The sequence below is a fragment of the Durotheca rogersii genome (assembly GCF_024521655.1).
Source record: "Durotheca rogersii strain YMJ 92031201 chromosome Unknown GGS23scaffold_20, whole genome shotgun sequence".
In the NCBI taxonomy this organism is placed as follows: domain Eukaryota; kingdom Fungi; phylum Ascomycota; class Sordariomycetes; order Xylariales; family Xylariaceae; genus Durotheca; species Durotheca rogersii.
Window position 1 is genome coordinate 544,449 of NW_026251251.1, and position 15,615 is coordinate 560,063.

The 15,615-nt window shown below is 56.3% G+C and overlaps 4 protein-coding genes across 4 annotated transcripts; 1 reads left to right on the forward strand and 3 right to left on the reverse strand.

Annotated features, from left to right (window-relative positions):
* Positions 1-744: 744 nt before the first annotated feature.
* GGS23DRAFT_613249 (CNH-domain-containing protein) lies at positions 745-5,097 on the forward strand (the record flags this gene model as incomplete). The annotated part of the gene is made up of 4 exons (XM_051520557.1): positions 745-3,632; positions 3,692-4,022; positions 4,084-4,931; positions 4,999-5,097. The coding sequence occupies exons 1-4, from the start codon at positions 1,194-1,196 to the stop codon at positions 5,095-5,097; spliced, it is 3,717 nt and encodes a 1,238-aa protein (XP_051369783.1). The 5' UTR covers positions 745-1,193.
* A 3,424-nt stretch (positions 5,098-8,521) lies between these two features.
* On the reverse strand, positions 8,522-9,064 carry GGS23DRAFT_207618 (uncharacterized protein). The gene has a single exon (XM_051511853.1). The coding sequence runs from the start codon at positions 8,937-8,939 to the stop codon at positions 8,652-8,654; it is 288 nt and encodes a 95-aa protein (XP_051369784.1). The 5' UTR covers positions 8,940-9,064; the 3' UTR covers positions 8,522-8,651.
* A 1,582-nt stretch (positions 9,065-10,646) lies between these two features.
* GGS23DRAFT_598952 (uncharacterized protein) lies at positions 10,647-11,581 on the reverse strand (the record flags this gene model as incomplete). Its single annotated transcript, XM_051518857.1, has 2 exons — positions 10,647-11,374; positions 11,449-11,581. 2 exons carry the CDS (start codon positions 11,579-11,581, stop codon positions 10,647-10,649), a joined length of 861 nt encoding a protein of 286 aa, XP_051369785.1.
* Positions 11,582-12,325: 744 nt separating this feature from the next.
* GGS23DRAFT_578681 (uncharacterized protein) lies at positions 12,326-15,425 on the reverse strand. The gene is made up of 4 exons (XM_051517002.1): positions 13,868-15,425; positions 13,601-13,807; positions 13,442-13,500; positions 12,326-13,346 (listed from the first exon to the last, which is right to left on the reverse strand). Exons 1-4 carry the CDS (start codon positions 14,765-14,767, stop codon positions 12,566-12,568), a joined length of 1,947 nt encoding a protein of 648 aa, XP_051369786.1. The 5' UTR covers positions 14,768-15,425; the 3' UTR covers positions 12,326-12,565.
* Between the last annotated feature and the right edge of the window lie 190 nt (positions 15,426-15,615).

Here is a 15,615-nt window from a genome sequence, read left to right on the forward strand (position 1 = left end):
GTAGGTACCTAGGCACCTGCCGACCTCCTTCCTGCCTTAGGTACCTAGGTGCCTACCTAACCTACCGAACCCAGGCTAGGTAGGTAGGTACTTAAGGAGGTACCTACCTGATCCGGTGTATAGTACCTTGGATAAGGTAGTGCAAGTACCTCGTCCGCATGGTTTACCGGGCACGGCTACCAGGCGGCGTTGAGTTCACAAAATTCAATGGCTTGCCTCCAGGTGCCCGAGAGAACGGACGACGTCTGGCCTGACGGTGGTAGGTATAGGTACCGCCACAGCGAGGCGCGGGTGGTGAGGTACCTTCGGACAACCTGGGCCGTTGGGACGAGTTCCCGTCCGACAATAAGCCGGGGCAGTAGTAGGCTAGTCCCGTCGCGCAGGTTCCATATCTGGGCGGAATGCAGGCAGGTTCGATATGGCCCCTACGCCAAAGTGATGAATGGGCCTCCGTTTCTATTGATCCTTCCTTATTATCAGTAAAAAAAAGTCTTGACTTGTACAGATTAACCCTACGTACAGCGCCCATTCGCATCCTAACCTGCTACCTACCTCTCCCTCTCCCTCTCCCTCTCTTCCCCCATACCGTATACCCGACCTCCCTCCCTTCCTCAGTCCAACAACTCAACGCATTCGATTCGATGCCGACGTCGTGCACACTGCCCCCTTCCAAACCACACAACCCATCCCGTCATCACTGCCGATCGCCTGCCAATTCTGCATTCGCCGGAAGCTCGACCAACTAGTCCCAGCCAGCGTTCCGGAGCGCCAGGGAGCAGAACTGGACGAGAGTCGACGAGGGAGTAGCGAGTGGTAGCGGCGCCAGCACCAGCAACGCCAGTTGGGTATCGCTCGCGCATCGCGGCCGTCGACCACGGCGGTGAGCCCGTCGTCGCCATCGGCAAATCACCCCTTTTTCATCTCCCCCATTCTGTGGACGGCCTTGGTCTCTGTCTAGGCCCGCGGCCGCCTAGGCTTCACCAGAGTAAGCCCCCCTCGCCCCTGGATTCTGTCCCTTACCCCTACCCTATCCTTTGATGATCGAGAGGTGCACCTGCGTGCGTGAGGTGCATTTGTGCAACGCCACCGGCGACCCCGTCTTATTGATACGACGAATTCACTGCTCCTGGAGCTCGGCGACGTCTTCTCTGCTGACACTCGCGACTCCTCCCTTCCCCCCTTAGGACCACAAGATGGCGGACTACCAGTACGACCAACGCCGATATGGTTCGTCATCCAATAACCAGCGAGATGCCGCCTTCTCCAACATATTTGGTGCTGCCCCTCCCCCGGGTCGAACTGGCACTATGACTTCGTCGTCGCCGAGCGGACTTTCGCCGCACATGCCGCCGCAGGACGGAAGAACCCATACCATGTCGTCCTTGTCGTCCGTGTCAGGCATGTCGCCCGATATGCAACGGCGTCCTCCTCCACGACCTCAGCGGGGGGGTGGCTACGAGGACGCGATGTCCGGTCGGACGAGAACAATGGATACGAGTATGGCCAATAGTTACTACCAAAGCCAGCGGAACCCGTCAGGCGGGTACCCCCCGAACCCCCAGGGGCAAGGGCAGTATGGCAGGCTGCCGCCTCCTGGCCCGGACCGAAGGCCTTACCCCGGCCCCCCGCCGCAAGGCCCTCCCCGATTAGATTCGAGGGGACCGCCGCCTCAACAGCCGGGATATCCCCCCCGGAACCCCGGCCCTAGGTACTATCAAGGCGGGCCCGGGGCCGGCTCCGGTCCTGCCATGCGCGACGATCCCTATCGCTCCCAATCTCTAGCTAGCGTTCCGCGACAACCGATGTACCAACCACCACCGGGCTCTTACCAATCCCCTCAGAATAGCCTTCGGTCACCTCCGAGCGGTACCATGTCCTCCCGAACGACGGCGCAGGGCCGGGTAGTACCCGAACGCTACGACGACCGATCGATGTCCATGACTGGCCATTTTCCGGAGCGCGACGCTCACCAGATGATGAGTGGTCGAGTGATTCCCAACCGCGCGAGGGCCCCTTCTAACGAAGTCCCCATGCCGAATGGAAACACGAGCGGGTATCCGGGTCTCATTCCTACGCCGGGCACTGCAACTCGGACAATGAGTATGGCCTCGTCGACCTTGGGTGGCGACCACAGCCGGACCATGTCAATGGCTAGCACCATTGTCCCCGAGACTTCGGAGGCCCGCCAGCAGCTGGTGCACAGACCGTCGATATCCTCGAGATCAATCGAAGGCGAGCGACCGCCCACCGCCAAGATCCGACCACCTTTGGTTTATCCTGCCCTCCTCTCGAGGGTTGCCGAGTGCTTCAGGCAGAAGATAATCACGGGCGAGCGAACAAAGAACGAGCTTACCTATAAGAATGCTTTTAGCGGCTCCGAGGCCGTTGACGTTCTATCCTATATCATCAGAACCACGGACAGGAATCTAGCATTGCTCTTGGGTCGAGCCCTCGACGCGCAGAAGTTTTTTCACGATGTCACCTACGAGCACCGATTACGAGATTCGACGTCCGAGATGTATCAATTTAGAGAAACGCTCATGGATGAACCGGAGGAGAAACATCCCGTCAATGGCGTCTTCGTTCTGCTCTCTGAATGCTACTCGCCAACCTGTACCAGGGACCAGCTCTGCTACTCGATCGCCTGCCCCCGAAGATTGGAACAGGTGTCTCGATTGAACCTCAAGCCACAAGTGGGTTTGAAGAAAGAACAGGATGCCGCCATCAACGACGATGCAGACCAGACGGACGAACAGAAGCTCTGGATCAATACAGTGCCTAAGGAAATTGCCGAGAGCGTAGGAGACAGGGAGAAGAAGCGACAAGAGGTTATTTCCGAAATCTGCTACACCGAAAGGGACTTCGTCAAGGACCTCGAGTATCTTAGAGATTTCTGGATCCTGCCTCTACACTCGAAGAACTCGCCTATCCCTGCCGCGAGGAGAGAGAGAGTTGTGCAGAATATTTTCAGCAACATCATCGACCATCCGAGCATACACTCGGTCAGTTCTAGATTTGCAAAGGCTCTTACGGACCGGCAGCAGAAGAACCCCGTGGTCAAGAACCTCGGCGATATTTTCTTGGAGATAGTCCCTCAGTTCGAGCCGTTCATCTTGTATGGTTCTAAGCAGCTGGAGGCCAAGTTCGAGTTCGAGAATGAACGGTCAAGCAACCCGTACTTTGCCAAGTTCGTCGAGGAGATCGAGAGGAGGAAGGAATCGAGGAAGCTGGAGCTGAACGGTTACTTGACCAAACCCACAACTAGACTTGCGCGTTACCCGCTTCTCCTAGAGAACGTTCTGAAGTACACGGAAGACGGAAATCCCGACAAGGAGGATATTCCGAAAGTCCTCGTCACCATTCGTGACTTGCTAAGCAGAGTCAACGCCGAGTCCGGCAAAGCCGAAAACCGGTTCAACCTGCGCCGCTTGCACGAGCAGCTAAAGTTCCGCCCGGCCGATCGAGTTGACCTGAAGCTGACGGACGAAGGCCGCGAGCTCGTTTTCAAGACCCAGTTCAAGAAGACGCCTACGGACCCTACCGATATCACGGCCTTCTTATTCGACCACGCCGTTCTTCTCGTGAGGATCAAACAAGTCGGAAAGGGCGAAGAGGTGAAGGCGTACAGGAGAGTAAGTCGCGAGAGAATATCCTATAGCCCTTGCGCTCGGTAACTGACGTCGTCGCCCAGCCAATCCCGCTCGAACTGCTCTCCATCAAGGAAATGGACGAGGTTATCCCCCAGGAGGGCATAAAGCGGGCGTCTTCGAATTTACCCTTCCGCGGTAACGATTCCGGTAAGAAGACGACCGACGGCTGGCCGATAACATTCCGACATCTAGGTAGAAATTACTATGAGCAGGTGTTATACGCGTCGAATCAGACAGCCAGGAAAAAGTGGCTCGAGTTTATCGATGCAGCCCAACAGCGCCTTCGAGCGCGAGCCGATTTCTTCAACGTCAGCACCCTCTCTTCCAACTTTTTCCAAGCTGGAAACCTGGTCAACACAGTCACACCCTTCGGTACGTGCTGCAAAGTATCCTACGCAAGGTATGCCGCATATGCTAACTAGGTTGGATCCAGATGGCGGCCGTAAGTTGATCTTTGGCACTGATCACGGCATCTATGTCTCGGATCGCAAGGTCAAGGATCAGGCGCCCAAACGAGTTATCGAGGCGCAGCATGTCACGCAGGTTGACGTGTTGGAGGAGTACGGTCTCTTGCTCGTGTTATCGAACAAGTCTCTCCTGTCGTACCCACTTGCGGCCCTGGACCCCAATGAACCGGCGTTGGGGAAGAGACCAAAGAAGATCCAGAACAACTGCAACTTCTTCAAGACAGGCATTTGTCTGGGTAGACATCTCGTCTGCTGCGTCAAATCTAGCGCACTCTCGACGACGATCAAGGTCTACGAACCCAACGACTCGATGAGCAAAGGCAAGAAGCAGAAAGGATTTGGTAAGATGTTCAACGCCGGTCAGGACGAATTGAGGGCATTTAAGGAATTCTACATCCCGACTGAGTCGTCGTCCGTTCACTTCCTCAAGAGCAAATTGTGTGTGGCATGCGCTAGAGGTTTCGAGGTTGTCGCGCTCGATACGCTCGAAACCCAGTCGTTGCTTGACCAAGCCGACACGTCGCTCGACTTCGTCGCGAGAAAGGAGGGTGTCAAGCCAATCCATATCGAGCGCCTTAACGGGGAGTTCCTTCTTAACTACACAGACTTCTCCTTCTTTGTTAATCGAAATGGCTGGAGGGCGAGGCCCGAATGGCGCATCGACTGGGAGGGGACCCCGCAGTCCTTTGCCCTCTCATATCCATGGATCCTGGCGTTCGAGCCGAGCTTCATCGAGCTCCGTAACATCGAGAGCGGCGCAGTCCATATTGTTCCCCACAAAAATATCAGGATGCTACATAGTAGTACACATGAGGTAAGTTTCCCACCCCAGCGGCGGTTATCCCCCCTACAAAGTAAACGGCGTTGCTAACCCCATCAAGATCATATTCGCGTACGAAGACGAGGCAGGACAGGATGTAGTTGCAGCGCTTGACTTTTGGAAGAGTGCTCGAAAGTCGGAGATGCTCGCGCCTCCATGATCTCAGCATCGTAACTCTACTCTTGACTGAGACCCGCGGCGGGTATTTCGACCATCATCTGGCGTATCTAGCTTTCCATTTGGTCGCCTAGTATTTCGGCTCGGCTCAAACCGTGTAGGACCAGGGGATACTGGATAAGCATGCGATTCAATATGTGTGGCTGGGCATCGCAAACATCTTCTCTATATCCCCTCTCCCCGTCTAACCCGGCATAATTTTCCCTTCGAAACGTCCTCTTTTCTTTTGAGAGTGTCTTTGGGGGCGAGAAGATCTTTTTTTTAATACCTTTTGTTTAAAACCAAGCTCTGGGTCTAGACTAGGTCGAACCGGAGGCATGGGGGCTTTTCCCTGGTGGAGCACGGGACCCTCTCACTCTCTTTATCATTCGATGGAGCCGAGTTCGAACGCCAATCTGCGCCGAGCCGGGCGAGTTTCGCAGAGGTAATTAATACGGCCCGGTGATAAGAACCAGCTCGAGCAGGAGCTCGTCGTGAAAGGATATCCCCAAGATGGGGGAAGACAGCAAAGGCGGGTCGAGGGAAGAAACCCTCTGCTGGATACCGGTTTTCTCAGAGGAAGGGAGATGGCTAAGGGGGAGAGGGGGGGAGAGGGTGAGATATGGGAGAAATGTGGGTGTGGGTGTATGTGAGTCAGAGAGTGTGTCTAGAAGTAGCTAAACCTATAGGAAAGTTCCTTGCCATAATCACCAATAACAACAGCTAAGGCCTAAACACTTTGCAATAGGTGCCCGACCGATGTAGAGAGAATGCTCAAGCATGCCTCCTCGCTTGGTTCTACGTATGCGTCTCTTCGGTAGGTACATTTCACTGTCGTTCCTCGCACTTAAATCCTCGTAGGGTGGTTGTTAGCGGAATCGTGGGTTCGTGATTAGACAAGTGGGTATTGCTGTGTACATCGACGGTGAGATTTGACTCAGGGAGCATAGATGTATTTCCACGCATCCTGCCGCATCGGCAACGATGACCGTACCTCGCGTAGTCCCTCTGGATTCCAAAACCCCTCCCGCGGGCTCTGGTGGGTGGGATGTTCGGTCTGCCCGGCCGCTCGTACGAAGCGCCGGAGCGAGGGCCGGGAACTGCAGGTCGGTGAAGGGCGCAACGGGGGGGAGGGGGGCTAATGCACATGTAAGTATGTAGGTAAGTAAGTGCTGACAAGAACGTGCACACGTACGAGGGCGAGTGCGCGTGTGGAGTCTCGGGAACCGCAAACTTGGCGATGACAACAAGGCTTCGAGGGTGGGAGTTGTTGGCCAGGGCGATGATGGTCTATTATCAGGAGGCACCTGGGGTTAAAGGTAGATATGGGCCTATATAATATTGTATATACCTATGTATCTGTATATATTATATACCTAGGTAGGTACTTATATACCTACCCAGTATATAGATATATGTATGGATATATACATATCTACCTACCTAGGCAACTTGGCTGTGTAAGCGACTGCATTCCTATGACATCGTTGATCACTTACCCATTCCTTTCTTCTCCCCTGCCATCGGAGATACTTGGAGAGCCAGTATTATGACGGTTGCCAGCGATGATGGCGGTTGCTAACAATTCGACGACGACAACGACGACGACAAGTTGTTGTAATGAGCCGCCCGACTCCTCCCCGGCTGCAAGTCAATGCATGTGAGGACGGGCACATGGCGGTTGGGTTCCGTATCTAAGGCGGGTTGATCGGTCTGCTTATCATCCTGTCTCCGTGCGGGACCAGCTATCGGAAAGGTCCAGGTTCGCCCGATCCATTTTTTTTGGGTAGGTACCAAAAATATACCCTCCTTTTTACTCTATTTCTCGGTCCTTTACCTCCTCTTTTTTGGTTTTTGTCTCCTCAGGTTCCTATTCTTATTTTCCTTCTCGCTTTTAGCCGTCTCCTCCGTCCCATCCTCCATCCGCCCATCCCGCTAGGCTAGACTGGACGACGGATGGGGATGGGGGCAACGTTAGATGGAGCTGGGGAGCCTGTCTGTCCTGCCCAATCGTCTGGAGGTATGAAGAGGACGATCGGAGATCGACACTGTCCAAACGTCAGAAGTTCCTTTCTCGGGTGGCCTCTCATTGGAGAGCCAACGAACAGAAACGCAGCAGCTTTCGGATCCCGGCTCCTCGCATTCCCTTATCCATCCGCCAGCAGTGTTGCGGCGGCGACCACTTCCGGCTCTGCCCATTCGCCCGGCCGCGCGGCCACCTCAACCACTCAAGTGTTGGGGCTTGTCCTTCCTGTCCGCAAATCCGGGCGTAAGTGTATGGCGCGTACCGCGCCGCGCCGCTCCGCTCCGCTCCGCTCTTATTCATAGCTCGACGTAGCCGGGCCTTGGGACCCGGTAACTACGGCCTTCATATGGTAATCGGAAACGACCTGCCAGGCCAACCATCCCCATCGGCGACGGGGCTTGGGGCTCCCGTGGCATTCCCAACACACCCCCTGACCAGAGCGCTAATTGTGGCAATGCCTCTGTGGATGACCTCAACAAGGAAGATATCAATGTCTGCATAGCCGAGCATTCTATTCGGATGAGGTCATGACGGCCGACCCGAGCCTGAGCTGTTCTACGAAAGGCGTGCTACCCTGAGGTCTCCTACGCGCACTCCGTGTTCTGGGATATTCCGTCTTGGGCCGGACACTTACGTGCATGAGCTTAGGTAGTGCCGAGCAACACCGCATCGACTCTGGGACTGTCCGTACGGGGCAGCTCGAGGACTGTGGACTGCCCGAAACGCACCTCGTGCACGGGTGCCTTGGGCGCCTTGGGCCTATGATGCTTCAAGTGCCACAGCTGGGGAGATCTAGCCGGGGGGGGGGGGAGCAGACTGGAGTTGTCAACTCTCGGAATGAACAGCACAGACTGGCCTAACCTGCCTAGATTCTACTGATCTTCCTAATCGAGGATGCCGTCGTCCTCGACCCCGAGTCAAGTAGAAGGGATGCGAAAGTCTAGGGCATCTGACTCTGCCTACTGCGGTGTAACTCCTCCGTACATTAGGCGCGCAGTTCTTTGCTCCTTTCCAGGTAAGTCATCCTAACTTGTGCTATGTAATGGTGTTGCGGTTGACGGAGCTCGCGCAGCTAAAGATGGGAGGGGGTGGGGGGGTGTGATGGAGGTGATCAAGTTGTTGGCCCTTTACCGCCACAGTCATTCACGTCCACAAGCCCCCGCCTTCCATACCACCACCAATACTGCGAGTTCGAGTTGCAAAAGCCGGGCGGGCCGGGTTGGTGGTGCCGATCCCTTTTCACAATGCCCTCCATCCCTCCCCAGCTTTTGAGTTCGATGGGACAAGGTCCATTCCTGTCCGGCATGTCGGACCTGGTTGCTGCTACGTGTGCGGGCTCCATACACGCTTGTGGTAAGGAGGGAGACTAGCAGAACGCAGCGTGGAAGATCTCGATCTTGAGATCCTACGTTGGGACCGGCCTCTTGGGAGGCACTTTCTCCGGTAACGAAATGTTATAAAGGAATGAGGGTCCTCCCTCTCCCCAGCGGATTCCTAACTCGCAGGCTTCATCAGACACATTAATTAAGCGCCTACCAGTCTGCAATATCCTCTCTCTGTCCCCCTCTCTCTACAGATAACTTTGCTTTATAAACGGACCGCACGGCAGCTTCCTCTCGGCTCGTTCCGTTCACCTCAAGCTTGGCTACGTCTTGCATTATCCCGCCGACATGCATTTCTACTGTGCCAACTACTACGTATGTACCTAGCTTTTTGTATAGCTTCTGGCCACACGGAGGGCTAACGATGGTTGGCGGAAAGGCGCAGGTCAACTGCCAAAACAAAGTCGCACAATTTGGTGAGCGTTGCAAAATGTGCATTGTACGTCTACCTCTCTGCCCAACCTACCCCCCCCTAAGAGTCCCCCATCTCTCTAAATGCTGACACGGGATTGGGTCGTACAGCTCACGAATGAGGGTGCGTCGATGAGCCACGACCGCTTTCACACGCCACCAGCATATGGCTATTGGTACTCATACGATAGCGACGGTACCGATGACTCCGACTCCGACTCCGACCCGGGAAGGGGCCGGTCACGGAAGCGTACGACCCCCTCCAGAGATGGAAGTCCATGAAGCCCTGCATCCGTGTGTACACCGCCCAAAAGGAATGGGCGTACTTTAGGGTTTGGAATTTGTCTATAGGATGGCCGGTGTTTTCTTTTCCTTTTTCTTTGCGCAAAAAACCGTTAGGGGGGAGGGTTGGAGGGGACGGCGAGGGTATGGATAATGCATCAATAGCCACAGCCGACGGCTCCTGCACATCCCAGGGGGACTACTGACTGGTGGCACCATGCCAGTTCATCGGGGCATGAGATGAGGTGAAAGGGACAGGCGTGTGTCCTACGAGGGGTTATCGTGTTCATACCGCGTCGACCTTCCTACACCTCTCCCCGACGATAGAGGATAAGATATTGGCACGGGCAGGTGGGGAGCTGGCTGGCCTGTCGTATAAAGGATAGACGGGTGTAACCTAGAAGGAGCTTAAAGAGGGAATTATTCATATACAGACAAGAAAATTTGAATAAATACAAGCCAACTTAGTTATAAGCTAGGTGAAACATATATAACCCTCCCACCTGCCTGACTCGGGAACGCGCACACCCGTCTCCGGTAACGCCATGGCCAAGCCGCCACACCGAGCGCAGCACAATCGAATCCCACCCTTTTCGCTTCTGCCCTTGGCCCGAGGAGCGGTGTGAGGGGCGCGGAGGGCGAAGGCGACGTGGAGTCCTTCCTGTTCGGCTGCGTCCCTCTGGCGCCGCCTCTCCGCTCCGTTACCTCGCGGGGCGGCACCTGCTTGCGGGGTAGGGGTAGAGGTAAGGGGAAGGGGGAGTGGGGGAAACGGGCCGAATAGCGAGCGGGAGGAGGCGGCGGCGGCGGCGGCGGCGGCGGAGAGGGAGATTTCGGGGTCATGTTTTGCGAGGTTCCGCCGGCGAATGGGGGGCGCGCGACGCCCGCCGTGCTTCTATGTAGGTTGGCGTGCTAGGCACGCAATGCGGACGCGCACCAGCACGTAGCCCAAGTCGCGTGGGGGAGAAGGGGAGAGAGGGAAGGGGGAGGGGAGGGGGGGCAGGTGTCGAGATCGCCGTTTTCGCCGGCGCATCGTATGTGCTCCCTACGACCCGAAGCTCTGCACGCACACGCGTCCGCCCCCATCCCTTCCATCCGCACCTCCGCCCATCCTTGTATACGCTTACGCATGACATGCATCAGGTGCTCGATGTCCCCTTACCTGATGGCCGGGTCAGGGCAGCGACGTTCGAGCTAGCTACCTAACCTAGAGAGCTAGGTGAGGATGATTGCGAGAAGGGGGGTGGGTGGGAGGAGGAGATGAGCAGCTACTTTGACCTCGAGCCGGGGTTCTCGCGTGTAGGTGCATATGTAGGCGCAACTGTGCCGAGCGTGGTTGGCCGGCTGCGGGGGATCCGTCGGCGCGGTACGTCGTGTGTGCGTGCTTCTACGTACGGCATGCAGGACAAGTCCCGCCTCTCCTCCCCGCCCTTCCCTTCCCTTGCGTTCCACCCCTCACTTGCGGCTCTGCAGGTGCCACTCGAACATCTTCTCGAAGACGGCCTTGCCGCGGCCCTCGATCGTCTCGCCGTGGCAGGGCACGATCGTGTCGAAGTCCCAGGACGCGATCCGCCGCACGCTCGCGTTGAAGGCGTCGCGGTCGCCGCCCGCGCCGGCGATGAAATACCACAGGAACCGCTTGGTGCCGCGGGCCGCGCCGGCCGTGGTGTTGAGCGCCTCGAAGATGCGGTTGGCGAGCCGGCGCAGGGCGCCCTCCCGCGGCGCGGCGGCGGCGGCCGGCACGCGCGAGTACTGCTCGACGGCGGGCAGGTTGAAGAGCAGGTCCGCCTCGACGAGGACGCGGTCCGGCTTGTAGAGCAGCACGATCTCGCGGTTCGGGTGCGCGGCGACGTACTCGACGTCGAAGTCGGCGGCGAACTCGTCGTCCACGACGCGGCCGTCGCCGTCGCCGCCGGGCGCCTCGCCGAACACGAAGCTGAAGGGCTCGGCGCCGATCTTGGCGTCCTTGCCGTGCGCCGCGGCGCGCTTCTCGGCCAGGCCCTTCGGCCCGACGAGCTTCGCGCCCGGGTATGCCCGCGCCCACTCCGACAGGTAGATGTGGTGCTCGATGTCGCCCGCGATCAGGTACCCGACGTTCCCGCCCATCTCGGCGACCTTGGCCCGCGTCTCGGGCGTCAGTGCCACGGGCGAGAACACGGCTAGGGCTCCCGACGTGAGGCGCACTGGCGAAGCGGTGACGATGGCGGTTAGTCTAGGTACGGGTAGGACACGCGTAGATCTGAGATATCTGGCTTACTTATAGTGCCGCGGCCGCCGATGCGGAGGATGCCGAAACGGGAGAAGGGCATGGAGACGGTAACGACGTTGGGCGTTATGTGCCGGATGACGGCTACGTCGGCCGGGCTGTCCGGGATGAGCTTGGAGGACATGGCGAGGCGACGATGTTGTTGTAGTGGTGGTGGTAGTGGTGATGATGGTGGTGGTGGTAACTGCTGCGGCTGCTCTCGAAGCCTAGGCGGAAATGCAGCAGTCGAAAGCAGAGCGCTCTTGACAAAGGTGATTCTGGGGATCCTGTTGCTGCTTCCGGGAGGCCGGGAATGGATGACACGAATAAAGACAGCGCTAGTATAGCCTCTCCGTTTCAGAGTGCGGCTGAGTATCGTTGGCTCACGATGATATCGCGAAGCTCGAGCGCTTAAGGGCATTATTATGAGTAGATGCCTACCTTGGGTGCCGAGGCAGGTAAGGTAGGTAGGTAAAGGTAGGCATTATCAGCTGTAAATACCTAACCTCCAACCGAAGGCACCTAAGGCTATGTACCTAAGAATAGAGTGATGTACGATACCTAGGTACCTTATCTTCGCCCGCAGCCATATAAAGTGGCCATTGAGCCACGGTATTAAGCCGCCGTCGTTAAACGAAATGACGCAACTCATTACTGACAGGTTTCAGACATGGGATAACTTGTGCATAACTCCCTCTGCGTACGTGGTAAGTAGTTTATGCATTCCCAACGTGCTGTTCTATGCGGTCGTTGAGTTGGGTGGTACCACGTACCTACCTGCCAGGTAGGTACTTTCCTAGGTACCTATGGGCAGGTACGTGACATACCGCTGATGTCAAAATTACCCCTTAGCACACATACCTGTCTAACCGTGGGTACCTCGTTTCCCATCTCAATTACCTCCTAATACTACTTGATCTAGGTCTACCTGACGCCAACATCATCTACCTTTCTGCTGGTCCCGTCTGGCGGTGAACCCCAGCCCCGTTGCCTTGAATTCGACATCGGAAGTAATCCATAGCCAAGTTACCCTCGCGAGCGTTCATCCTGGATATGCAACTCCGCCTCCCTCTAACCGTGGGTAGGTATATACACATATATATATATCTCAGTACAGACGCGAGCGTGCTCAGACCACCAGCTTCCAGCGGCCCGCCATAAGCGCGGCGAAGAAACTCGTAAACACTTCCAAAGTCGGCAACTTCAAACAGATTGTCGACGCGTCCACCGAGTTGGCGTACAGGCCCCGCCGCGTCGGCGAGTTCGCGTACCGCCACGACGCGAGCTCGAGGCCGAACGCGAGCGCGGCCGTCGTCATCGATAGGAATGCCCCTACGTAGAGCACCAGATTCAGACGGCCCCGGAACACCACTCGGAGCAGCGTCTGCGCTAGGTTCCAGGCCAGTGATGCGATCGCAGTCAGCCAGAAAGTACCGCCGCCGCCGCCGCCGCCCTCCTCCGGCTGCGGCGGCTCTGCGGGCGCAGCTGCTACGCCGGCTCGCCTTCGGGCGCCTTCGAGCTGCCGTACCGCGTCGTCGAAGAAGGTCTTCTCGTCCGTCAGGGTCCGGATGATGCTGTTGATCCGATCAATCTCCCCCTGCATCCCGACGACCCGTCGCCGGTTCCGTGCCGCCTCGGCGTCCCCGGGGTTCCTCTCCATCTCGCGGTTGAGCCGGCCGAGCCGCTCCCGGTACTGGTCCAGCGACTCCTGGCTGGCTCTGATCTGCTGGTCGAGCTCGGCCCCCACGATCTCCCCGTGCCGGATCATCTCGCGGTACTGCCCGGTGAAATCGTCCACGAGCTCCCTGTGGCGCTCGCCGCTTTGTGCGAGCTGGTCGGTGAGCCGCTTGACTTCGGCTTCCAGCCTTTCTGCCTTCTTGGCACGTTCCTTAGTCCCTGCGTGTAGGTCGGTAAGCTCCCTGATCTGGGCCTTGAGTCGTTCCTCCGCTTCTTCCCCCCCTCCGTCCCTCCCCTTCTCGCTGCTGATCTGCACGGCGTCCGTGAGTTCGTTGGGAAGCTTTCCCCTGAGGACGAGGGCCCTGTAAAGGAGCTGTAGCTCTTTTCGTAAGTCGTCCCAGTCTTCGGCAGGACTTCCGCGCTTTCCCCTGTTTTTATTATTATAATCTTGGCGCTCTTTGCTAAGATCCACAATCTGTGTTCGCAGGCTGGCCAACCTCTCGAGATCTTGGGTTAGCTTGCGGCTTGTTTCGTCGTCGGCATGTCCTTCGCCGCCCTCGCGAGCATCACGGAGCCTCCTTATGATTGCCTCGAGTTGATCTGGTGCTTTGTTGAAAAAGTCGTCGAGCTTCTTGCTCTCATCACCCAGAACTTCCCGGAGCTCCCCCACTTTCTCTTTGAGAAACTTGAGATGGTGCGCTCCCTCGGAATCCTCGCTGACCCTGGCGTTTGCCTTCGCTAACTGTTGCCGGAGTTCCGTGATCTGCTGTTCGAGTTTCTTGAGATATTCGGTTTGCTGATGCTCGTCGTCCTCTAAATTTCCCCTGGCGGCCTTTAACGCTTCCTGGAGGCTGTCTATGTCCCTTTGCCTCTGCTGTGCAAGGTCTTGAAGCCTTTGCGCATTCCCCTCGGCGGCAGTCCTTAGAGCTTCCAGTTCCCGGGTCCTAGCCTCGAGCGATTCTTGCCTCTTGCGATGGGCCTCCAATTCCTCTCTCGCTTTGTCGAGTTGCATCTTGGTCTCACCAACGCCCAGGCGCTCGTCCTTTATATTTTCGATCGTTTCGCGGGTCTCGTCCCGTGCCTCTTGAAGTTCGTTCTGGACTTTTTCCAGCTCCGTTTTCGTCGTCCCTATCTCTTGTTGTAATGCCTCATAGGCATTGTGCAAGTCATCGACGTATCCTTCGCGGGTGCCTGTGGTCCTTCTCGCCTCCAGGAGATCCTGTTTCAGCTTTGTAATTTGCTTCTGTAGGCTCTGCCTCGTATCCTCTTCCTCCTGCTTTCTCTGTTCAGCTTCCTCATCAATCCGGACTAGTTCCTCATGGCGAGTCTCCTGCATGAGTCTGAAATTTCTGTTTGCGCTTTCGATGTCTGCTTCTTGCTGCACCTTCTCCTTGTTCAACCTTTCGTAATCGTCTCGGGATTCCGCCACCTGATCCTTTAACGCCTTGATCTGGTCTTGGAGATACCCATTTACTCTTTCGGAGAAGGGAGGGACAACCTTGGTCAAGACCTCGAGGTTTATTCTTTCAACAAGGGTCCTGTCGAAGTTCTCATTGACGGAGATGACTTTCTTATGGTCAAACAACTCTTCCAAAAGAAGTTTGTTAATATGCTGGAGGCCATCGGCCCAATTGAACGCTCCATCCCCCGACATAGTGATTTCGTGCTCTTGGTTAGCCAAAGTTGGGAAGTGAACAACGCTGTCTGCTGGAGGAGGCACGCAAGCTTTGTACGTCTGGTGAGCCCTTTTATTTTCCCCCTGAGTACAAAGGGATAGATACTGAACCTTCGACACGCAAGATTACAGCTATTTGCGGGCTTTGTTCGTACACTATGGCCCATACAGGCGTCCACCCCAGGTTGACTAGAGCTTCTGCCTCTTCTTATGCCACCTCTCTTGTCTCACTGCCCACGTCCTCACGAATCCGGCATAATCTTGTTCTTTCGTAAGAGTTTTTGGCACACCGGAAACAGAAGATTGTATTCACACACACACGCTCTCTCGCTTCCTCTCTCTCGCTTCCTCTCGCTGTTCCGCTTTAGTAACACGATAAGCTGGGTAGCAGGTTAACCAACCCAGATTCGCCGCGACGCGGCAGGGATCCCTCAACGTCACAGCACCAAAGCTCATATCCCCACTAACTTGTTGTCGCGTAGAGAGCCACCTATACTTAGCTCTCTACCTCTTCACTGGTTGCTCGCTTACCTAACTGAGCTCGCAGCTCCCTATTGTGTATGTATAGGTAGCTCGCATCTCCTTTGCTCATTTCCTTTCTAGTTAGCTAGTCAGTCGATTCAACCTCTTCATCCCGGCTTCCATTGCTCCCACAGCAGAGCAACCTCAGCCCCATACGTAGCTCTCCCGACCTACGTAATACTCGTCATATTACCTAGTCTACACAGTTCTGCCAAGCCAGCCTCGCGTTGGTTATAGGAGGTAGGCAGGTGTGTGGGCTAGTTGCCCGCGTTATAAGGTGCCATTCATATGAATACCTACCTGCC

Excerpts from the sequence above, each read along its gene's own strand:
- GGS23DRAFT_207618 (XM_051511853.1), bottom strand. The coding sequence starts at position 8,939 with ATGCACATTTTGCAACGCTCACCAAATTGTGCGACTTTGTTTTGGCAG.
- GGS23DRAFT_578681 (XM_051517002.1), bottom strand. The coding sequence starts at position 14,767 with ATGTCGGGGGATGGAGCGTTCAATTGGGCCGATGGCCTCCAGCATATT. Across the intron at positions 13,501-13,600 it reads ATCTCGAGAGGTTGGCCAGC|GAAAAGAGCTACAGCTCCTT; the intron begins CTGCGAACACAG and ends GGGACGACTTAC. Across the intron at positions 13,347-13,441 it reads GGGGAAAGCTTCCCAACGAA|CGACCTACACGCAGGGACTA; the intron begins CTCACGGACGCC and ends CAGGGAGCTTAC.